Source organism: Aplidium turbinatum, chromosome 14, assembly GCF_918807975.1.
Source record: "Aplidium turbinatum chromosome 14, kaAplTurb1.1, whole genome shotgun sequence".
Lineage (NCBI taxonomy): Eukaryota > Metazoa > Chordata > Ascidiacea > Aplousobranchia > Polyclinidae > Aplidium > Aplidium turbinatum.
In genome coordinates this window covers 4602545-4628332 of record NC_137485.1, presented here as the reverse complement: position 1 = coordinate 4628332, position 25788 = coordinate 4602545, and the positions used below count along the sequence as shown (strand labels likewise).

Genomic DNA, 25788 nt, shown 5'->3' with positions numbered 1-25788 from the left:
GTAGGTATTAAAAAGAGATTTCTGCTCTGTGATTGGTCAATTTCGTCTCAAGGAAACAATACAACCATCGTCAGCCTTTTCAATACGTATATTTTGAAATTTGTGTGAACATGTTCGTTATGTGCCACGGCTCCTTGCTGAAAAGGGGCGTGTGGCTACGGCAGCCTCGATCGAGTTCAATCATGGGTCAGTTGCGGAAATTGTTGGAGTTATGACGATTTCAGCTCAGACTGGTATTTACAACCCAAAAGACTAAAATAAATCTTAGAATAGACACGTAAAAAAGTTGTCGTTAGATCTGAACTGGCAGCCTACACGCCTACTGCCGAAGTAGCGGAGTTTATCACTTTGCTCATTTCCTTAATCAATGCTAATATGCGCTTTGATTTAACGTCAAGGCTCGTTGTCACATAAAGCGATGCACAATGCTCCCTTGTACAGTGGTCCCTCAGTCTTGTTCTGCTCTGTGCTGACAGCTAACAAAGTTGTCGTAATGTATTAAATGGAAAGCTTGTGAAGGCTAGTCGTCTCATCAGTCGCAACGAAGGAGGGGGTAGCCAGCAAAATATTCCGGGAGGAAGTAGCAAACAAGTATCATTGCACATGTCAGTGACCTCGTCAACAAGTTGACGAAAGAAAAGCACCCAGAGAGGGATCTAAAGGGTATAATCTAGAAAAATTTGAAAAAATACTTTAAAATTGCGCATTCTGAGAGTACTTTCAGCCAAAATTCATAGTAAAACTTCTCAAATAATGCTGTAACAGAAGGTAAAACGTTTATTCAAATATTTGGGGGGGAAATGCCTCCTTTTCCCCCTTTGGCTACGCCCTTGGAGGGAAGCCAACTTTACGACATTGGTTGACCTATACAACTTTTCGTTGCTTTATGGTTACGAATATAGGCTGCTAGCAGGGTAGTTGAGAACATAATTTAGGCGCAGCCGCAGTACCAATAAGAACTTCAGACCCTAAAACAAAAAAAAATCCCTGACACTTCTTTAGAAAAGAGATAAATGAGGATTGCTAATCTCGAGTAAAAATCAAAATGCACTGGATGCAATATACTCCAGTAAAATAAGATGTAGTATTTTCTTCTTTCCCACGCTTCTTGGAAAGGTTCTGGGGTCTCTAACTTCATTTCTGGCCCTGGTCCTAAGCTATCCCTTGGCCTTTGTATTAGTTCTAATATGAGCCGAAACATAACTCTCTATTTTCGTGTGGTCATGGGATGGGTCACAATCAGTCGTACACTCAAACCAAAATGCCAACTAAGCCACCACATAGTGTTCACAAACGACAGAAGTAATTCAAAGACTTCTGAGAAAGCACTGCTGCCACTCACTATGACGTCATCTTCTCAAATACAAAAAGCAAGAACATTCGTCCGTTTTAGGGCTGACTCCAGTGTCCAATCACCACAAAGGAGGTGTGGCAACCTACAATAGAGTGTGGGGACGTGGGTACAAAGTCTGTGTTTACTCTTCAGTGGAACCGGAAAGTTGTAAAATACAAGAGAAAAGCACAAAAGCGTAGTTTATAATTCTCCATCACGTGCGCATCCTTCATCTGACACGGTCACGTGCCTTCTATTGTTTTGCAACAGGGAGCAGAACGTTCACTGCGAGCCGTTGGTATACTCTTGACGTTGAATCAACATAAAAAAAATGTTGTGGCTATCCCAGACAGCTAAATCCGTCAGTTTTACATCGATTCCTTGTTGTGTTGTGTTGATTCAGTGTTGTGTTGTGGTTTAGTGTTGTATTTTTGTTAACAGTCAACATTCATTCACACCAGGAAAACGGATTGAAATACATGATCTCTAGATTTATGTTTAAATCCCAACATTTTTGTGTTTAAATTCTAACTTTTTTGCAGGAATCGCTTGTTGTTGTTGTTGAATCTGTGTGTGTTTGTACCGGTTTATATTTGTACCGTATACTATTTCACAGCAGACAAAATAAAAGGTTTCTCTTTCTCTCTCACGTCTGGAAAGGTTTCTTGTTTAGTTTGACGAAAATTTCCAAAACAAGATTTGACTTTGACGATGAGTTGAACTTTTGCTGCCGGTCACCAGACAACTGGAGATCAAAATACGCTTCTGCAAAACTTACCGATTTCTGACAAAAACAAAAAAATTGAATTCTCAAACTCAACTCAACATGACTTCTTGTTCAAGTTAAACATCGCTATATATAAATGGGAAACAGTGCAGAACACCTTGACTAAGGATATGGACATTCTATCTTCCTACCTGCACCAATGGCGCCTCCAGTTGAGTGAAGCGAAGACCGTGACTTCTGCCTTCCACCTATGTAATAGAGACTCAAACAGGGAAATTAACATCCAAACTAACGGCCGGACACTTTCTTTTGAAGCCACACCCACATACCTTGGGGTTCGACTTGATTGGTCTCTTACATACCGCAAACACCTAGAACACTTACGCGGAAAAGTGACAGCTCGCTCTGCTCTCTTGAAACGTCTTGCTGGTACAAGGTGGGGTGCTAGCCCCTCTGTGCTGAGAACTAGTGGCTTAGCCTTAGTCTACGCCCCTGCTGAATACTGCGCTGCTACTTGGTGCACAAGCGCCCATACTGACCTTGTCGATGTGCCAATCAACAACTGCCTGCGAACTGTCACAGGTTGCCTCCGTCCAACTCCAACTGACTGCTTGCCTGTCCTTTTGCAAACATTGAGCCAGCTGCACTACGGCGCCAACGTGCTGTTCTTTCCCTGAGCCGTAAAGCCCTAAACCCTGACCATCTGCTACACGCAACCACGCTGAGATATCCACCAAAGCAGCGGTTAAAATCAAGAAAGCCATTTGTACGCGCTGCACAAGATCTTTTGGCAGCCTCTGGTGGAAGCCCTAGCAAACAGTGGTGCCACGCGGCATGGTGTGAACAATGGTCAAGCAGCACATCCCCACTTCGCCAAGTATTCAGATCCCCGCCTGGGAACCAGCTGGGCCATGGTCTCTCTAGACTTGCCTCATCAAGGCGTAACCGTTGGCTCACTGGTGTTGGACGCTATGGTGCAGACATGTTGCGCTGGGGCTTGGCAGAGAGTGCTGCTTGTGAGTGTGGTGAAATGCAGACGGCAGCCCACATTATCAAGGATTGTCGGTTATACAGACCACCTCATGGTATGGAAGGCCTAGTTTCCATCGATGACGACACCAGGCAGTGGCTAACCAACGGATGCCCTGACATATAGCGACAACACGAGAGAAGAAGAAGATCGTTATGGTTTAAATTATAAGGTTTTTAAACATCTAACATATGTTTAATTATTGTAGTATTTCTGGGAAGTAGCCAATTAAGTTACTTATTTTTATTTCTTTACTAAAAGTCTTTAAAAATGTCTCACTTAACAAATTCTTCTGGCAATCAACACACGACAATACAAACTTTGTGCCTTAAGCCTGGTCTACACTACAAAATATTTTGAGCTGAGCGTGGCTCATTCTTTGTTTATTTAACACAAAGCTTCTCTCGGCAACAGCGCCACCGTCAGCCTGAAAATGTCTGGTCATCACGAGCTTTTTTTACGCTCTGGAGAGATTCGCTTGACCAAGGTTCTGGCGCAAAATTTAGTTTTGAGCTCAGGTCTTGGCATTTTGTGGAACTTTGGTGGAAAGGCAGTTTCAGTTTTCTGGAAGGATGGTACTCTGTTTCAGTTAATAGGTTAGTTGGTGTGTGTAGATAAAAATTAAAAGGTTGGGTTTAAAAAAGTCTTACATAGGCCTACTTAGCTGTTAGTTTGGTTAAGGTGGCACTTCACTAGGCTTTTGGTATGATTAAAGTTGTCCTTCCAGCTACAGTAGTATGGTAGTCCTACCTTTTAGACTGATTCAAACTTTCTTTAGCTGTTGTGTCAGGTTCAGGTAGCACTTCACCAGGCTTTTGGTCAAACTTGGATTGGCCTACCTGCTAGCCTTCATTGATTGCACATTGCAGGGTTCAACTCTACAAGTTATAGGATAGCTTTAGGTCTACAATACTACTCTGGATTATTTTCAGTTGACCTATTACACTGTGTCAGTACAGTGATGGATGCGTTTGATTGATAAGTTTGAATCAATTGAAGGCGAATTTCCAGCCAGATGACGTAACCAAGCAGAAAGTGACGTTGTTAGCGCTTGAATGCACACGGTGGCAAGATCAAATTTGCCAGTGTAGACAGTTTTTAGTCAGTCGAGGCTGGACAATGCAGGCGTTTGCGCTTTTCGGGCTTATAGTGTAGACCAGGCTTTACTGAAAGTTTTTGGACTTACAATACAGTGAAATTTGCACCTTGTTTGCGCAACTTTTTTTCAGATTATGAATAACACTTTGTTTCAAACCGATCACATTCTCAGCTCCGGTATGTACTTTTCCATTCATTACATCACAAATACGCAGCGACAGGAGAATAACAATCTTTGTTGATTCGATATCTATTGTACTACTCCACGTTTTTTTAAATGGCATTGAATATGGAGATTGAACTAAAGGATTTTTCCGCCGTGACAACTTGCTTGCTTGAAGTAGAAATTTAACCCTACAACACTTCTCTTGAAGTTTTCTTGTGTTCCCCCGAGGCCTGTTTCAAAGCAACCAAATCTTTTATAAAACATTTTTTTTTAAAATTTTGCTTTAGACAAAATTAAAAGAAATAATGCAATCACATTGACTGAATCTTTATCCTCGGACTGACAAAACCTTCAAAACCTTCAAAACCTTCAAAACCTTCAAAACCTTCAAAACCTCTACAAGTATGCAGACTCTCAGGACAAAGCTTCTTTCAAAGCTTAATCCTGGCAGTTTCGCATACTTGTAGAGGCTTTGAATCACTGACGCAGGCCCGGTCACCGAGATTGACAGAGTGATGTTTCTGATTGTTGTTGAAGTGCTGTGGACTAAAGTTTCCCAAATAAAATGAACATCCCTCCCAAGAATATTCACGTTACGTCATTGCAAGGCAACCACCTTTGTATCGATAACTCTCTAACAAAATTTCAACCCAATATTACGAAGTTCTGTTGCCGGAGCAAGATAGTAATTGATCTTGCAAAAAGTAAAGGCGTTTTGGATCAAAGTGTCCCTCTTTATGAGAAGAATAACCAGACGTTCTTCGGAACACCTTTCCTAGAGGGACTTTGAGCTTTTCATAAGACTTTAAACATTCTCTTGGTAGACTCCCAGGTCTGAATAGTTCTCTCAATGTCCACGATCTGAGCTTGTGGTCACTACATAAGCACAGGGAACTTTAATCCAACAGATGGCTGATGAATATTATAAATCTACTGCAGTTTAACAAATAAATCAATCTGATTACTTTCCGTTAGGTGGGGCTATTTGGCAGTGGCGCGTTAATTCAAACCAGCAAGAGCTTAGCCAGCAAAGCCGCCCTTTTTATAATGATTCAACGTATGCAGACATTCCATCGATGTAAAGGATTAAATTACTATCTGGACATTTGATGCACCACCCCACGTGTGGACGAATACTATTCATGATAGCGGATCTCTTGAGGTTGTTGGTAGAGTTTACGAGATAGAATTGCGCATCTTTGACGAGCAGAAATGAATCAAATTCCGGCTCGTCAATCTTTTGTATGCAACAATCCGGCCATGCATCTATCTCGGGTAAATAAAAGTGACAAAGAAAATAGTCAAGCTCAGCAAAGGTTGGATGTCGTCACAAAGGTTAGATAACTAAACATCAACAAAGTGAAATGCTAACAAGTTGGTAAAGCTAACAAGTTGGTAAAAGAAAAAGCAAAACAAAACTGATCAACAGACGTATAACTAAAGTATGGCAGGTTTTTTGTTTGCACAAGTTTCATTGTAGCCTATAATATCTTTCATGTGCAATCCTGGACAAACCAGAAGAACTTCAACATTTAAGAAAAATGTAAAATAACACATGAATCACCAAAATGAAAGTAAAACAGATGCAGGATTGTGTTTTATTTTCATACCGAAACTCAAGTGGCACGCCCTCTGATATGGACCTGCCCCGGCTGACTTGGGTTAAGCTTAACAGAATCCGAACAGGAGTCGGCCGCTTCCATTCCAACATGTGCAAGTGGGGTTTTGGTCCTTTATCGGCCTGCGAATGTGGCGCGGAGAAACAAACTGCTGACCATGTCATTCTTGAATGTCCCATTTGCAAGGCACCAAATGGAATGCATGGTATAGCAGAACTGGACGAAGCTACACTTATCTGGCTCTCCATCACCTGCCATAAAATTTGAACAATCCTCATAGAAGAAAAAAAAGAAGAAGAAAAAGAAGAAGAAAAAGAAGAAGAAAAAGAAGAAGAAAAAGAAGAAGAAAAAGAAGAAGAAAAAGAAGAAGAAAAAGAAAACAATTAGTTCATGTGACCGTTATTTGTTCGGTTGGCCTTTAGCCTAATGAACTGCTGACACGGTTTTAGTTCCCACACAGCAAATCGTTTGTTTTTTACATTGATTCAACGTCTGCGGACTTTAAATCAATAGCTGTCTGGGTTGTGTTTATTCTATGTGTTGGATGACGTAAGTTCAACTCAGGTTGTTGATTTTAAAGCTTGTGTCGCAACAATTTTAAGACAAACGATGCAAGAAGGAAACCCGAGGAAGCATATTTTTTTTTTAATACTTGGAATAATTTATGATGTATGTTGACATACTTTATATGTAGGGATGTTAGTCGTGTTTTTTGCTCTGTTTTTTTAATATGTTTTTTTTTTTTAACTAAATCAGAAAAAAAATTGTGTTTTTACATTAACAATCTGTCTCAAATTTAAATGCTGCAGTAAAATTTGCACGCTTGCTTCTCTGAAATATCTGTTCTGAAATAATCAAGGCATCGATAAGTTAGCCTGTATGCATAACTAGACTGCTGATTCACCAATTAGATTTCAAACAACATTTACTTACCATATGCAAATAGAATGAAAGAAATAAATAAGTTAAAAGAAATTTAAAAAAGGCCACAGAGGAGGTTGACTGTTAACATGGCCACAATTAGATCAGCATTTCCCAGGATTTATTATCCGAACAGTTCTCATCTTCATCATTGGTAGTATTTGAGGTTGTTCATTGGCAGCCCACCATTCGTTGAACATGCACGTTTTGTTTCTGTTGAAATATATCCCACCTGAGGTCGCATTGTCCATGCTATACACATTACCAGTGTTGGGCGTGATAACTCATTTTTCAGTTAAGCGATAACGATAAACGAAAAATGCCTAAAGCGATAACGATAAACGATAAATCAAAAAAAAAGTTAAGCGATAACGATAAACGATAAATTATCGCCGATAATGTCCGATAACGATAAATTTTTTTTCTTGATTAGCGCTGCCCCATCCCATGCAGCACGAACTGTTTTCACCAACATGACGAAAAATCGAACATAATATACTGTAAAGGGACAAAACTTTTTGTAAGTTATGCATGAATAGAATCGCAACAGCGGCAGTAGGTATCGAATCTTCAACCTCTTGATCCAGAATCAAACCACTGAGGTAACCGCCGTGCTTATAATTGTACCTTCAGATACCAGTTGGATGCTTTTATCAATTGAGTTACACTGCCGCTTACGTGCAGTAGGCAAAATAATTAAATCAAATGAAAATACCATAAATAATTCCAAACTTTGTATTTTGCTTTCTACGGGCTGTTTACAGCAAAGTCAGCAATAATTGAAAAAATTCCAAAAAACGCAAAATGCTTGAAAATTTATCAGTAATCTTAAACGTTATTGGTAGTAAAAATGTGCATACTGTGAAATCCATCAAACTTGTCAAATTAGTCGTGTTTGTTCAATAACATAATTATCGTAGTTTACTGATAATTTCAGATAAATTTTTCTGTTTTCTTTGTGAACACCATCATTAAAGCAATAGCAGAACGCTGAGTTGTTGAGATAAGAATTACAATATAGGCACTGTATTATTAGTGGGAATAAAAATATTTGATTGAGCGTTGGCTATGTCGCATAGGTAAATTGTCGTCGTATCCAGGCTTACGCCCGGTGGTTGAAGATTTAGATTAAGTGGACGGGAAGGCAAGGAAGCCAATCTTTATGTCTACCTTCAGGCGTGCCTTTAAGTGTCCTGCTCTTTCGATTGCCGTTCCAGCGCTCTCACGACTCGGCTATGCAGCATAGGTAAATGAGAAAGGTTATACTGTATTTAGCATAAATTTACCATGCAACTCGATGCGCCTATTGTCATGCAAAAACTACTACAAGATGCAAAAAGTGTGATGTCGGTCTGCATGTCAAATGCTTCAAGCAATATCATATTCTGCAATGACTTGCTTCAGTGATGGTGGCGCGAAAGACCATGTTTCCGATGTAAAAGCGGCCTCGTTTTGCGACACTTTCATAAACCACTTGCCAATTTCTTTCGCTTCGCTTCAAAGGAATCTGTACCGCCTGTGCGCTTACATTTTAATTGTAAAATTCACTCGCGATTGCCGATTGCAGCAAAACAACAAGAGACTAATTGCATGCACTTCATTGCATTGCAATTTGCAACTCTAAAAATTATTGTGTTGTCAGGGCCGTCGCCGCAGGAGGCGTGCCCCTCCCATGACAACGACCTGTGCACACACACTTCAGGCACTGAAGAAGAACTGGTTTTAACTTAGTTTCATGAACTAGGTGGCTAGTAAAAATATTACTTTTCATGGTCTTTCCACTTTTCCACTTAAAATTTATCGGCGATTAATTATCGGCGATAATCAAATATTGCCTTTGGCGATAACGATAAACGATAACTGAAAAAATAATTAAGCGATAACGATAAGCGATAAAAAATTATCGCCGATAATGCCCATCACTGCTTAATACACAATGAAGACCAAGTATTGTCAGCATTCCAACATCATAAACAAGTTTAGCTACTTCTTGCTTGCAGGTGTAACGGCTTCTAAAATGAGGTTGCTTTATCCAGACAGAAAATCTTGAAGTAAAACTTACTTTTATCATAATTTCAAAAAAAGTTGCAGCAGCAGACACAACGGAAGTAATGGCGTGAAACAAACTGACAGTTTTTAGACAAGATTTGATACGTTTTTACCGAACCATCAAATTGCAGACCTTTTTGTATCCCGTCTGCGAGTCGTGGCTGATTAACTTGGAAAGTGGCCAAAAGTTAATTGCACTTAATAAAGTAAAATCACTCTAGGAAGAATAGGCTTGTGACATTTTTACCGGTGTTCATTTTTGGCACCGGTTTTCATGTTTGCTCAATCAAAAGAACAACCTTTTGAACCTCGAAAATACTTCAACTCGTTCTTGTTTCTCTGCAGCTTGTCCTGTCTGACAATTATTTCACTTAGCAAGTCATCAATTAATTATTGTTGTTTGTCTGCTTCTCTATCTCCTGAAACATTGCAGCAACAACTTCCATGGCTCTCTCTTATCAATTGCAAACAGTGTTGATTTACTGTTAAAGAGAATGGTGTTGCATAAGTAGACTCCGCTGCTGAATCGGGAAAAGTAAAAGCAACCTTGTTTCGGTTGAAGATGACTTCCGACCCAATCTGTGATTGTGGCTTGAACAATTAGACGATGAAGCACATCCACACCAACTACCCCCTTAGATTTGCCTGTAACGACAACGACCTAAAAGCATTACAAACAACGCTCTTATCTGGCTCCGACACTGTCATGACAAGCTATGCCTATGAATGAATTGCAGTACTTCACGATCAGCAGCGGGATCCAGGAAAATCTCTTTTTCTATCCTATTGTACGATGACTACTTATTCATGATGAAAGGCAAACGAACAAAAGGACGACAAATAATGACATATTTTTACAATCTCAAGCAAATTTCGAGAATGAAAACCACGCGTAAATGCATTAATAAAAACAAAAGACAGAACTAAATTAAAAAAGCTCTTATGGGAAATCACGGTTGATTAAACATTAATTTGTTTGATTACGACTGATTTGCTTCATTTTTTGTTATTTATTTTTTGGGTCGTGTGGTCGTGCTAGCTACAGACATATACCTATACTACATGAGCTACTATTCCGGCACGTCTTAAACCATTAAAGGTTTTGCCTCCGTTTTCCGTTCATTGACGTGCTAGTATACAGTACTGTATTTATTGACTATTGTAGATGATAGTATCTTTCTCATTCCAGACTGGTTAATGACAAAAATGATATACCATGAAGTGCTTATGTGAGCACTATGGTTTTATTTAATAAAAAGTGATAACACTGGTCAACAATTAGAAACTAACTTTCTGGTGCATGAACAAAATAATTGTTTGTAGGGTAAATTTGGGTCGCTGAGTTCGAAAATGAGTTTCGTTTTCGCGTATCAAATCTGTGTTTTCACTGCAGCCATCACACAGTAAAGTGTGATGGCTGCAGTGAAAAAAACAGATTGGATACAGAAAAAACAACTTCATTTTCGGATTCCCCACCCTCGAAAACCCACTTACCTTTGTTGCACTAAAAATTGTGTTGACCTGCTTATCCATCAGTTGTGTATTATACATCAATTGTGTATGTATAATCGTGTATTATGCGTATCATACATGAATAAAACACTTGACACCTCCGGAAGAAAAGACCTTAGTGGGGGTTCTCGTTGATAAAATGGTGGTAAATGAGTTATAACAAATTAATTAAACATTCTAAACACACGTTTTCGATGTTATCTTAAAACGCCTTTATCTTCTGAACTATAACACTTCTAACTCCACACTCAGCAAAGCGACTTTTCACCTATCTGAATAATCTCACCTACGTCACCGTATAACCAACACACGCTTATATTCTCACGCCGTTTGTACTTCACCGTGAGAAAGCGTCGCATGCAGCAATCTAATATAACTCAAATTAATGTAAAAATACATGTTAAACTTTGACAACTTTCCTATATAAGTCCTGACGACACAAAATCGAGCATACAGTAGTTCCCAGAACAATCGAAAAACATTTAAGATGAAGTTTATCATCGCTTTTCTCTTCGCTGTCGCAGGTAAGATTTTGGTAAAATAGTTTCATGCTCTTACAGTTTCATGAGATATTGGACGTGTTTTTGAGTTTGCAAACTCCACATCTGTAGTCAAAATATACTCTATGCCATGGCATGGGAGCATGTTTTTAGCTTAACTTGAAGTAAAATTTGAGACATACAGGTTTAGTGGCTCTCATTACAAATAACTTCCCCTAGGATCAATTGAATTAAATTAATTTCTAACTGGGAGACTGCACAGCTGTTTGACAACTTTGATTGAAGTTTTGCTTCTCAATTTTTGCAGTTTCACCTGTCCGGCCTGATGACAGAATCGTCGGTGGAGCTGATGCGCCGTCCACATCATTTGCCCCATGGCAGGCTTCTCTCCAAGTGAGCGGATCCCACTTTTGTGGAGGATCAATCATCTCGAAAACAAAAGTAATGTCAGCATGCCATTGCAAGCAAACGTAAGTTGTTTTAATAAATATTTCTTAACCATAACATACAAACATAGACAATCATTACAAACAGACAAAACATAAGAAAAAAAATAACCATGTAAATAAAAAACTTAAGTATCTCCTTTCTTAACTTTGTTATCTATATTACCAGTTCGCTTACCGTGGTAGTGGGAACTCTTCAATACAAACAACCAGGACAATCCAGCTCTTCTAGCAACATGGTATGCCACCCCAGCTACAGCTCGCGGACGACTGACTACGATTACAGTGTTATCACATTGGACAATGAACTCACATTCGACAACGCGGTAAGTGATCACAACAAAATGCTCCCATGACGTGATTTGTCTATCTCGATTACTTTATTATGGTGGGATAGTGCAACGGATAAAGCATTAGTTTTCCAATTATGCAAACCTGGTTCGACTCCCGGCATCAGCTGGTTGTTGAGAACGCCGCTCACCTCTACCCAGTTCCAGGATGTAATAAATTGGGTGGGTGTAATTGTTGAAGTAAAGGCGGTTGAGAGATAGGAACTATAGCCACCCTACTCTCGTTAGTGCCGAAGGCGTAGTACAGTGACTACCAACCTTTTTGACCTTGCGGCACCCTATCAAAGATATAAATAGTTTGCGGCACCCTGGCAAAACTGGATCAATGTTATGAGGTTTCTGTAGCCTATTTCAAATAACTGTACTGTATAAAATAACACAGAATGAGTTGTACAGTATCTTCAACAGATTGAACATGTTTGATCGGCTGTGATCTCCCATGTGAACTGCCTCCATTTTGTTCTGTCTTTTGTTTTTGCTTCCGGCTTGCTTTATTCCTGTAATTTGCTTAATATAGTCAAAATATTGCATTTTTTGTCGTCCTTTAGTCCGTTTGCCTTGCACCATCCCAGTCAACATTGAATTTTCCAACGAGTTGCTTCTTGCTATGTGTCCGAAATATCTCATATTTCTGAGGTTGATGTTGTCAATCAGACTCCATTTATCGTTTTTTAGTTGGGAAACAAATTCATTTGTTTTTCTTTCCATCCAGCTGATGCGTAGGCCTAATAGTCTTCTCTGACACATTTAAAACTTTTTAACTTTTTAATGTCACACTTTTTGCATGTCAAAATTTCACATCTATACAGTATGTGGCAATTAGAAAAACGAGAGTTCGCAGCAATCTTAATTTTGTGCAGTAGGCTATAGCGCGCGTAAATAAATTTATTTATTCGAAAGTCAGTGTGAAATTTGGGCTTGACTTCTTGCACAAAGTCCCTTAATATCTGGGGGCACGTTCGATAAAGCCACCCACATTTCTTCCTCGACTATAAGCAGTCGTTCTCGTTTTTTAGTTTTTATGTTCGTTAATACGAAAAATCCACTCTCACATAGGTATGACGTGGAAAACTGCAGCAAAAGCACAATAGCTTTCTTTCCAACGCAAGGATATTCATTTTGAATTTTTATCCAGAACTCGTCGAGAAGCATCTGCTTGTACATAAGCTTAAAATTTCCATCCTTACGAATGTCAATTAATTCTTCTTCTTTAAGATTCAAAACAATATGAGAGTCCAGTAAAAATGGATTTCTCGATTTCTTTGCAAAATAAAATCATGAAACCTGGCAATAATGATGCGTTTCAAACGTTTTTATGGAAAGAACACCAACGAGTCAAAATCTTTTTCACGCTGTTTTTCCTGGGCGAGAAAACAAAGGCTTACCGCGAATTATCTACTTCCCGCCAGCGACCTTCCCACTAAGCGACTCCCCAGAAGGGAGCCGGGAATAACTGCAAAACGCGAAGCTTAATACGCACTGAAACTCGGTAAGAAATAAATTAATTCCGCACTTAACGGGTTAAAGTTAAGATAAAGAATGGGCCGCAGTATTGCAATATCTCAATATCTAGCGGCACCCTTGAGCATTGCAATTGGTACCCCGGTTGGGAACCACTAATACAATGAGAAACTTGTCTTCTCATACCGGACACTTGAATCAAGTATGCGGGACTACCTTTAGGCTACGGTGCTTTACTTTATTACTTGGACAAGTGGTTTATTTTCCATGTCAAAATAACGAAATGACAAAGAAGAAATCACGATCACTATTTAAACTTAATCTTTTAGTCGGTGGTGACTTGATTATTAGTTTTAATGATAATTTTTATTAAAATGGTTTTGCGATTGTCAGATGAACAGGCTACAGTAAATTTCGGTTTAGCAGATGTAGAAACGGCAAGATCAAGCATTGACTTTTTAAGATGTTTTTTATTAGTTTAATTAATTTCTTGATTAATTCGACTTAGTTTGTTCCATATTTTTGTTTATTTACTTGTTTGTATAGGTCCAAGCGATCACTGTTGCAAGCAAAGACTACGCCGCTGGAACTGATGGATTGATCACAGGTTGGGGAAAGACCAGTGGTGGATTCTTCGGACAAATTCCTGACAACCTGCAGTACGCCAACACCAAACTCATATCTCAATCGGAATGCAAAGAAAAATGGGGATTTCAAATCACAGATCGCATGCAGTGTGTTAAAAGCGCCGACAACAGCGGTTGCAACGTAAGCAGACTTAGATGCAAGCGAATTCGTACCCTGAACAATTCGTACCCTCATTTTGTACCCTAAAAAATCGAAAAAAAAAATTAAAAAAGCCAAAGTTCGATTTTTTCAGGGTACGAAATGAGGGTACGAATTATTCAGGGGACGAATTAGGTTGTACCCAGCAGACTTAGTTGTAGAGTCTTATTCTTCTTACACCACGACGAAGAAGACCAAACAACCAAGCCTTCAAGTAACAGTCAAAGTAATAAAAGGATAAAAACAATTTTGTTTTTCCAACGATATTACTTTGACTGTTACTTGAAGGCTTGGTTGCTTTGGCGCTATAATATGTTGTTGGTTGAGTGATATGAAGGTTTTGAAGCTATCGGCGCAATGAAGCGAGGTGTTGTAAACTACAGTGTTGCCAAACTCATTAAAAATAAGTACAAAAAAGAACAAATTTATTTCTCAATCTAGTTCTAAGAAAGCAGCTGGCATTAAGCATTAAGTTTTCTGTATTTACTATATTAAAGTGTAAAGTAAAAATAATTGCTCAAATCTGTTATCAAACCTAATTGTTTTGTTTGTACAAATCTTTATATCCGGTCTGAGAAAACCTCTTTGAAAGCTTTGTCCTGAGAGTCTGCATACTTGTAGAGGTTTTGAACTACTGACTCAGGCCCGGTCACCGAAATTGACAGAATTGAGTTTCCACTTGTTGAAGTGTTATTTTCTGTGAATTGTTTCATCCACTAGGTGCTCCTAAACGAAGAACTGTCTTTGAAGTTGTTTCAGGTGTTGAACCTGTGTTACAGTATTTGGGCGTGTCGCTTTTTTTCACGAAGTCGCTTGATTAACCGACTGAGCTCAAATTAAAATTTTGACTTGATGGTTGAATTTATTTGCTAGGAAATCGTGCTATCACTACATTGTAAATCACCGGGATGCAACCTAACAACAAAACATGTAAAGCAAATAAAATTACTGATGTATACTTTATTAATGAAGCTGTCGTCACCGTAAAGGCGTCTTGTTCAGGATCTTATTCAAATAGAACTTTATTCAAGTAGAGTAAAATTCAAATGGTTTCTAAGCTGTGGTTATGGTGGCAAGAACTTTATCAATAAATTCTACAAGTTTCTGAAACTAAGTGACTTTTATTTACCTCACATGCTTTATCGTTAGCCTGCATCTTAATTGGTGTATTCTTGTGTAACTGCAGGAACAGAGGTTGCGAGCCACCTGCGTTTACTTTATGTTAACGTGTTAACGATTATTGTTTATGCGCAGGGCGATTCTGGTGGCCCTCTTGCGGTTGATGACAATGGTACTTGGGTCCTTGTTGGCAACACATCATGGGGATCAAGTGGATGCGATGTAGGAGAACCGGCCATATGGTCCAAAAACAGTGTTGTTTACTCTTGGATTATGACTGAAATGGCAAAGTAACCGGTCAATCGACGACGAACATTGTATGCAAATAAACTGCAATTTTACAGCAAAATATACTTGTCGTTGACGTGTGCAGAATAATAGACAGATAAAACCTAGAAACCATACGACATCGAACATGATACAATAAAGTGAAAATGAACTACATACTACGAACGTTTTCGGACATACACATGTCAGCTCTTACCAAGCAACAAAACAACTGGTTTAAGTTCAACTGCATGAACTTTAAATACATAACTGATGTACACTCAATGAATTTCAAAAAGAAATGCACAAGAATGAACCGATTGATGAAAGAAACGCACATCACATGACTCTCAATTACACGAAGAAACAGCTCATCTCTTGGCGATGTGACGATAAATTAAGTAAAAACCTTTAGCAGACATGAGACACCTGCAGCAAACAACTGCTTATTTGGGGCTAGGATTACAGAATTTTATGAGCAAAGTATCGTGGATTTTAGTATCAAACTCGGTGAAGCATTTACGTGCAGTTTTAAAAGACACCAAGGACGGTTTGTTGTTTAAACAAGTTTGACAGAGGAGTATTGGAAACTTAGAAGTCCTCTTAAAATCCTGCAATCCTTGTCTTTCTTGTCGCTACATATTGTTTTCGCTCCTGGATCAACTACTGCTTACTGTAATGGATCCAGACTTCTTAGCGATCTAACACAACGAGCAAACGTCACGACTTACATTAATATTTGTTTGATAGAGTTGAAGTCCAGATCGGGAAAAATAAGATAAAATAACATTATAGGCAAATTATGCCATAAAGTTTGCGTAACAAATCACCACAGCAAACCGGCTACGTATATCCGACTATATGGAATGCCTAAGTATGACGCTCAAAACAACGTCGGTTTAACAATGCTCTACACTAGAGCATGCGGCTATGTCTTTCACAACAATAACTTTTACAAACTGATATCATATCAACCACTTGAGTAGTAGTAGTAGAGTAGTAGACAAAAGCGTTGACAACTTTTATGAAATTTAATGTTGTATCAACTACGAATGAAATTTGACTTTCGATCAATTAAGTTGGCTCAAAGCCGAGTAAAGATTTTCACATTTTACCAGTTTCTAATTCATTGTTTTAGACTTTAGAGCAATCAGATTTTACACTGAAGGAATCAATTTATATCGAAAAATCAATTTGAAAACAATCAATCAAACTTGGAAGTGATTGACATAGATTGAATTATAGTTGGTAGCAATGCCAATTAGATCATTACGCTACCCAGGCACCACGTCAGTCGCTTTTTACATTGATTCAACGTTTGCAAACGTTAAATCAAATCAAATGTCTGGTTTGCCAACTGGGTAAGCAACGCAAGTTATGGGAAGTAAATAATTAAAATTTTACAGGCGCCGGGGTGAGTTTAACGGCCTGAAATCTTAAAAAAAAACAACATCGTATTGGGGTTCTATTGGTATCTTTAGAAGTGTCTTGTCTGGAAGGGTCCAGGCTTATTGGTATTTGGCCAAGCTCGCCCTAATGACCTTACCGTTCAGATGTTAGCTGTATAAACATCGCTTTTACGTTTTCCAGATAGAGTCGCTATTTTTTTCTTTTTGAGTTGAAAATGGTATAAATTGAATTCTTGTGTTTAAAAAGCGATTAAAATATAATAACATGGACTGTCAGAGTGATTTCTTGGCTATATCTACTCAGGCTGTTTAAATGCGTTAATTTTTACGTTAAGTTCAATCAAATGCAACGTTGCAACTTATGTCAAATGTGACTGTCGACTTTTAATCTTTTTCAGTATTGTAGATGAAAACTAAACTCTGATTTATTTTAGATTCTCTTGCAATGGGTTTCGAACTCATGCCAACAGGTTCTGCAAGAATAACGTCACGAACGAAGCCATAGTGAACAAATGACAAAACATATTCGGTCAGTCATTAATCAACATTTGATTACGCTTGGCGGCCTATTTAAAATATTTTAAAAATAATAAGCGACGCTATGTCTGCCTTTTATGGAGCAACTCACTAAGTTCATGAAATCTAAACATGATTTAAAACAAGCATGGAGGAGTTATATGCTGATTAATGTTCAGTTTTCACGCAGTTGAATCACGATTGTAAAGCACAACAAGCTATTTCTAGAGCTCAACCGCTATATTTTTATCTTCGTAATCAGATTTTGATGATCTGAAGAGCAATCAAGTTATGTATGTCAATGGTGTTTTTGTGAATAGTAAGAAATTTAAAAATTAATAAAATTGAAACATGTTTCAAATAATTGGCTCCAAAGAAAGATTAACGACTTTTTATTAAAATTAAACTAAAACACGCAAAGTTCATCATGACCTGTGGCTTTTGAATTATTTTCAGCCTCTTCCTACCAAGGGTGAACCAACATCTTGATCACTACAAAAAGTAACTAACAGCATATGAAGTCCTTAGTCGCACAACTTCTTGTCTAAAATACGAGTTTTGAGATAAAGAAATTTAAAGTTTTATCTTTTATTTCTATGCAAACACCAGCGTGTGTTGTTTATGCGAAAGAAGCCGTTTATCAAATAATATTTTGCACCAGGACAGGTATCGACCATCATGCAATACGTTTTTGGTGATAACTCAATTTTCGCAAAAGTGTGACTTGTGTAGTTCTTCAACTCTTTGCATCCTCCTTCTGGCATGCGTTTCAGTGGCATGGCAAAGACACAGTCACATGCTCTTCAGCGATGTCGAACCGGCACCCTTTTCAGTGTGGAGCAAGGGCTCTCAGTTTTGTTTGTTTTTATTTCTGACCATCACAACGAAAAAACAATATGAGCCAAACATAGCAGAGGTCTAGACAAAGGTAGAAGCAACAAAACGAGGACGTTATAACGTGCTTGATACCAAAGCAGAACAATATAGGACTCATTCACCATTTACTGCATAGCAGCATGTTTTATAATGGCATGCTTAAAGTAAGAAATTATTAAGCGGTTTTACATAAACAAGGTAAAAATGTTGAAGTACATGCAGGGCCGAATTTAGCTGATGGGGGGCCCGGAGCACTTTTACATCGGGGAGCCCCCGTGCAAAAACTACTTCTACGTCTACAGTACCATTAATTCTGCACTGCACAGCATTTTGTAGAAACTTCAAAGGCTAAAAGAAAAAAAAACAACACTAAATCACATTTTTTCCACGTCGGGGGCCCTTTCAAAAAGGGGGCCCGGTGCACCTGCACCCTCTGCCCCCCCCCCTCCCCCTAAATCCGGGCCTGAGTACATGATATCAAAATTATTTTAGTCTCGTGACTCAGGGAGGTAAAACAATCGGATTTCAGATACAGATTTCAGATACAGATTTCAGATACAGATTTCAGATACAGATTTCAGATACAGATTTCAGATACAGATTTCAGATACAGATTTCAGATACAGATTTCAGATACAGATTTCAGATACAGATTTCAGATACAGATTTCAGATACAGATTTCAGATACAGATTTCAGATACAGATTTCAGATACAGATTTCAGATACAGATTTCAGATACAGATTTCAGATACAGATTTCAGATACAGATTTCAGATACAGATTTCAGATACAGATTTCAGATACAGATTTCAGATACAGATTTCAGATACAGATTTCAGATACAGATTTCAGATACAGATTTCAGATACAGATTTCAGATACAGATTTCAGATACAGATTTCAGATACAGATTTCAGATACAGATTTCAGATACAGATTTCAGATACAGATTTCAGATACAGATTTCAGATACAGATTTCAGATACAGATTTCAGATACAGATTTCAGATACAGATTTCAGATACAGATTTCAGATACAGATTTCAGATACAGATTTCAGATACAGATTTCAGATACAGATTTCAGATACAGATTTCAGATACAGATTTCAGATACAGATTTCAGATACAGATTTCAGATACAGATTTCAGATACAGATTTCAGATACAGATTTCAGATACAGATTTCAGATACAGATTTCAGATACAGATTTCAGATACAGATTTCAGATACAGATTTCAGATACAGATTTCAGATACAGATTTCAGATACAGATTTCAGATACAGATTTCAGATACAGATTTCAGATACCAATCTGATATGGAGGTTGGCGATGACGATCATTCAAACTTCTCTGTCATTAGCCATTCGTATAAAATCGTTAGTTTTGGTTGTTGTGTTTGTGGCCTATTGATTCAGGCTGTTTTAATACGTTGCACACCAGCCAAGATTTTATACAGATGTCAAGTAACAGAGAAGGTTGAAAGACTATGATCACCATCGTCTGTATCAGATCAGGTACAGGCCAAACTCAACGCAATGAAATCTGCATGCAGCATACTTTGTGGGCACTCCTTTAGGGAAAAACTTTTTCATTTCATTTGAAGAAAAATGATATGTGCTGACGAAGCTACATTTGTGTTCTGAAAGCTCGGCAATGCGCTTGAACTTGTCAACTCAGATTGATAATAACTTTTCTTTTTTTATGTTATATCGCACTACTCATTCTTTCAGATCATTGGAAAATTCAAAGGGAGATTTTTAACGAAAAATATAGTGACGAAATTTTATTTTGGAATTATTCCATCATGGCGTTGGGGTTTTATTCCATTTGAACCAACTTCATTAAAAATAAATGGAGCAACCTCAGCGGGTTGAACGTCAAATCGTTCAGTTGATACATCCAAAAAAACTGCGGAATAATTGCATAACAACCACGTATATAGATAGAAAATTGACATTGCAGCAATTGCAAAGTTTAAACCACCACTGTGAGTGCTCAAACTTTTCCATATTTAATTTGTGTTTTATGAATTATGAAAATGTGTTTGTCCAGATGCAACTGCAGATAGGCTTTAACAGAAGTGAAAAACAATACGTAGGTTTATTTAGTCGACTATTCGAAGCAGATGCTCTTGTCACAATAAAGAAAAAGAAAATTGTCGATTGAGCTTGTCAGTACCGATAGCAGTAGCGAAGGTTAGATTATTCTATGGCTTTCAGTGGTAACCACATTCTCTTGTGATCGCTTGAAAATAATTGAAAAGATTTTTGTTTACAATTAAAATAGTCCACTCAGATAGCCACTAAAAGGGCCTAAACTTTTACTAAATTGAATGCCTAATCTAAGCTGATGGTAGTTTACTTCACAAACCAAAGAAGGAAAACAACTGCATTGTATTTAACATAAATTTAGAAGGCCCTAGATTCGATGTGTTCTCAGACAGCAAAATCCGCCATTTTTGTCAAATTCGTCATTCAACGTTTGCAGACGTTGAATCAATGTAAAAATGACAGATTTTGCTGTCTGGATAAGTTTATAACAAATCATGACCAAAGTGTTGCCATGTAGAAAAAGGTTCAAGTTTCTCCATCGGTGCATTTTGTTTATGATACCATAGTATAGGCCTAGTGTACCGCTATACAATTTTGATTCCAAAGCTGAGAATCGAGGACAAATGGGATGCTAAGAATAATTTCAAGTGGTCCGCGAAAGAAATCAGCCAAACTGTCTATATCTCAAACTCCATTATCAGCTGTTTAAATATTTTAATTCTAAAGACGATGCTAAGCATTTGAATTGTCATCATCAGGAATCTGAGGCCAAGAACACAACAGTTTTGTATTAAAATTTTGGTCTTGAGATATGGCAAAAGGAAAATTGCCCGTCGGATAATTGCCTACCGGAAAATTGCCCGCCGGAAAATTGCCCGTGTGGGAATATTGCCCGCCAGAAAATTGCCCGTGTGGGAACATTGCCGTCGAGAAAATTGCCACCCGGAAAATTGCTCGTCTTTGAGTTAGAAATAGCTGCGAAAAAAGTCCAGCTGTGAGTCTGCATTGAACCATTGTTCCTCTGATAGTTTAAACTTAGCACCCTGCTGTGATATAATAGGCGTGATAAGTTTTAATCTGCAAATGCCAAACTAAAGGAGATAATGCTTCTGGGGAATATAAATATCAACTCTCTATCTCATACCGACAAAAGTATACAGCTTTACACTGAGTTCTGAGGACAGTCTTCTTTCAGATTCCGCTATTGTCTCAAATTTTGTCATCCCAAAATGGTGACCGTCATAAAAAGTGAGCGCGGAAAAGACATTCTTGTAGATGAATTACAATTTATGTATCATCGGAATAAGACGAATAAAAGTGGTACTACGATTTATTGGGAGTGCATTTGCAGTGAAAGAAAATCTAGAAGTTGCAAATTCCTGTAATTGATGTTGTTATTGTTAACTATGAAGTGAAAACTTGCTGATCTGCCATGCACAACACACATGACACGAACTGTTATGTTGCCACCCTTCTTAATCGTTTTACACTTTGTATATTATCATGGAATCGTCCGGGTGTTTTGAAGTATGTATTCTCATTATTTGCCTTCTGTATGATCGCTTTGGTTAACACATGAGCAACAATAGTAATCATGTAAATTTCTGATATCAATTGAACCTTCCCCATACTTGTCATTCCCGCATGAAAGTTGTTGCTACTTTCAATGTCTAAATAATACATTCATAGTGTGATGTGCCTACTGCAAATTACCTAACGTACATTTCCAAGTTTGCTACAGATTAAAGTAGGCTACTTCATGAAGTTCATCTAATACATGACAAAGATCAGTGTCAAAACGTGATAATTAAATCTCGTCTCACCAATCTGGTTGCAATGATGCTAAGTTTAGAAACAATGGCTCAATACAGACTCACAGCTGGATTTTTTTCACAGCTATTTCTTACTCAAAGACGAGCAGTTTTCCGGGTGGCAATTTTCTCGACGGCAATCTTCCCACACGGGCAAGTTTCCAGCGGGCCATATTCCCACACGGGCAATTTTCCGGCGGGCAATTTTCCGGTGGGCAATTTTCCGACGGGCAATCTTCCCACACGGGCAAGTTTCCGGCGGGCCATATTCCCACACGGGCAATTTTCCGGCGGGCAATTTTCCGGTGGGCAATTTTCCGACGGGCAATCTTCCTGTCACGTTGCGATATATATGGATAGTTTTTTAAATCAAATATAGTTATTACTATCTGAAGCCTTTACAAATTGTTTCACCTAACGGATCATCAGAAGGTCTTATTCAAATAGAATAAGGTCTTATTCTATTTGAATAAGACCTTCTGATGATCCGTTAGGTGAAACAATTTGTAAAGGCTTCAGATAGTAATAACTATATTTGATTTAATTTGCTCTGCTTTGCTTTTATGCTTAGCATTGAGCACTTTTTTGTAGTATTGATAGTTTTCATTGTTTTGGATAGTTTTTTAAGCATGTGACGCATCATAATGAGCATATCTACTTTTCATTCATTCGTAGTATGCCGTCACAGAGTTTGCAAATCTTGCTAATATGGTTTAAACTTGTCTCAATGTTAAAATTCCAACCACGCCAGACAGGAATGCTTGAGACTATGGAATGCTGCCAGGGCTTTTCCTCAAATCAGTTTGAAGTTTATTTTGAAAAGCTTTTATCAATGTAACGTTTTGACGCAAATACATTCATCTTTGGATGGTTAATACAATACAGGCTGAGTGGTCGATGACGTTGTAACATGTATGTTCACCGCTATGTTGCTATTTCATCTTATGCAAACACCATTTTTAATGGACTGTATACCAGGCCTCTCAAAAAATCTACATCTACGTACTTAATTTCTCACCACTTGGAGCACTAGCCAATCCGGCTGCCTGGATTTTTACACCAAATTTATGTTTTATTTGTAATATTGGCAATATTCTATCGTTAAACTTTCAATACACATACAATTACTGCAAGTGTAAGCTAAAATTTTCTAACGCAATCACCCTACTTGAAATGACTTCCTCATCAAAGCTGGGAGTTGCGATCAGTTGAACCTGCTGTAATCTAGCCCCTTTTTAATCTCTCACGAGTTTATTTTAATTTTGTTATAAAATTTTGAGCGGCACTCTGAAAGACAACCCATTTAATGGCGCAGTCGTTTTGAGTTGTTTGAAATTGTTTTCCAAACACAAACAGCACTAGAGATCTTAATCCAAACAAATAATGATCATACAGCGTGGTATAGGCTATATATAGTTTCTTACAACCACTGTAAAACAGTTTGCTTTTAAAATCTGAATAAAAATATTACTTCTACTTATTCTTACTGTTTTACACGAGAAATACAAAGAGAGTTTGGGTTTAAAAATCATCTTTTAAATATGTTTATTTTGAACTTAAGATTTAAATTTTTTTTAACAAGGATCCCTCTTAATAAAAAATTCATGATTTCTCCCTATCCAAAAAGCTTTTTAAGTTAATTCTTTTAGTTTTTTAAACTGCCATTCAATGTTTCCAAACAGTTTTAAGCCAATGTGGTCTTGGATTTAGTTCGTTGATTTCATATTTTGCTAAGAGCACCATTTTATAGATATCTCTTAGACAATAAGCCGACGGTTCAGAAGATAATTTGGACCCGATACTAATGAAGTCTTCAGGCGCAAAACCAAGATACATCTGAGGAAAACACATTGCATACAAAAATACATTGTGGTTTCTTTGAGTTTTCGGGTCTTTTGAAATGGTTACAGGCCCTCAAATAATTCAGGGCCCGGATCTAAAAGTACCCCCTGGCCCTCTCCTACCAACGTTATTGGTTGTTTTGCGCTCTTGTTAAAGATGAGAGCTGCAGCATATAGCCTAACTCACTCTGATGTAAACGGAATAAAACTTTGGCGTCTACCAAGAATTTAGGTCCTTAGAAGAATCATTTTGTAAACGATTTGGGATTAGAGGCGCTTGAATAAGTTCAAAACAACAAAGTATATCATTCAGGCAATCAGTCAGAAACTATAATTGCAGAAGGATTAGCAAAGTTGAAAATTCATCTTTCCGTCTGTATTATACAATAAATAGATTTTGCAATAGTTTTATCAGGGTATTCTTTTGTCTCCTTAATTAAAGAAGGTAATATTGATATAAATAACTAATATTTGCATAACAAATAATAAAAGGTTAATCGATTAATTTAATGACTTTCAACATAATTCATGTAAAATATGAACTCCAAGCCTATCTCTGACTAATAATGACTTTCTTTGTTCGTGTATTAAGTTGAACGACTTACTAACATGAAAGTGTACCTGTTGGAAACGAAAGACCTCTTAAAATGTAAATGAGCGGAACAAATTAAATGTGAAAGTGACACTAGACACAGCAAAGGTTGCACACGTGATTATATTTTGCTGGCTTTGTCGAAGAAAAGGATATAGCATGTAAAGTGATCGGATGCAACAGTTGGACCGGAGTAGAGTTTTTCTGGTATAATAAAAAGTCACCTCGGATGCTAACGTGGGTGGATGACATCATTTATGAATAAACCTACAATGAATCGATTGTGACTGAATAAAAAGAGGCGTTTTTAAATAACAAATAAGATACAAACGTACATAATAAAATATACAGACAGTGCACACCGTTTTAACCTTTCGGTCTCGTCAGTGCAGTGTTTACGTAAGCACCAACAATAGTACTGCTGCCAACCTTGCCAAAGTGCTCAAACTGCAAGCAGTGAGCTTTGCGCAATGCATAGCAAGATGCCCCCAGTAAAGTGCTCAATCGGCGTAAGCCAAGAGAGCAAAAAACTAACATTTTAAAACATATAATATAAATCAGACAACGCTTACCACAATTGAAAGAAAGACAAATCATTGAAACACGAAAATAAAATTTATAAACTTAACTCTTACTTTCATCTCAATAGGAAATATTAATATTTCAGATCCATTAAAAGATCACGTGCAGGCGCAATAGTGCTGTGTGCAGTATATTGCAGTATAATGACAGGGATGTTCAGGGAGTAATTTTGGACTCTGCCTCGAGATGGTTTTTGGTGCCACAATCTTTCCAAAGGGACCCGACAACTTGACCAAACCACCTCGTGTTTTTGGATGTAATGCGTTTTTTCGACATTGTCTTCGTTTGGGGCCCAAAGATCGCATTGGCACTGGGCCCAAATTATTCTCTCAGCGGCCTTGGCTGTGTGTGACATCTTTTAAGGTATATTACTATAGCTGTTCTTTCTCATTTTTATGTTGGCAAGTAATACGGATTTAGAAAATTGATTGCACGTATTTTAATAAAACGACTAATTTGAAATACGAAATTAGTTCATTTTTATTGCGTGACATTCAAAAGAAAAATGGAATTCAGTATAATTTATATAAGCCTACTGTTTTCTTCTACCTATATTATAGCGAACTTGTACCGGTCTTACAGTACAGATTATATGCGCGCATTGATTTGGATTTTGAATTTAGTCAACAAAAACTTAAGCACTTAATATTTAGAAACATTTGAGCATTGGAATTCTGAAGCTTTCTCTTCAATTCAAATCTCTTACATTCTCCACATTGT

At 37.8% G+C, this 25788-nt stretch overlaps 1 protein-coding gene across 1 annotated transcript; it reads left to right on the top strand.

The window, feature by feature from the left end:
* Positions 1-10926: 10926 nt before the first annotated feature.
* Positions 10927-15455, top strand: LOC145783487 (chymotrypsinogen A-like). Its single transcript, XM_082595374.1, has 5 exons — positions 10927-10979; positions 11263-11425; positions 11571-11727; positions 13759-13980; positions 15253-15455. Exons 1-5 carry the CDS (start codon positions 10943-10945, stop codon positions 15409-15411), a joined length of 738 nt encoding a protein of 245 aa, XP_082451500.1. The 5' UTR covers positions 10927-10942; the 3' UTR covers positions 15412-15455.
* Positions 15456-25788: the final 10333 nt, after the last annotated feature.

What these genes read in the sequence shown, in the direction of transcription:
- LOC145783487 (XM_082595374.1), top strand. Translation starts at nt 10,943, where the DNA reads ATGAAGTTTATCATCGCTTTTCTCTTCGCTGTCGCAG. An exon ending in GCATGCCATTGCAAGCAAAC is followed by an intron (nt 11,426 to 11,570) that starts GTAAGTTGTTTT and finishes CTATATTACCAG; the next exon opens with TTCGCTTACCGTGGTAGTGG. An exon ending in CCGACAACAGCGGTTGCAAC is followed by an intron (nt 13,981 to 15,252) that starts GTAAGCAGACTT and finishes GTTTATGCGCAG; the next exon opens with GGCGATTCTGGTGGCCCTCT.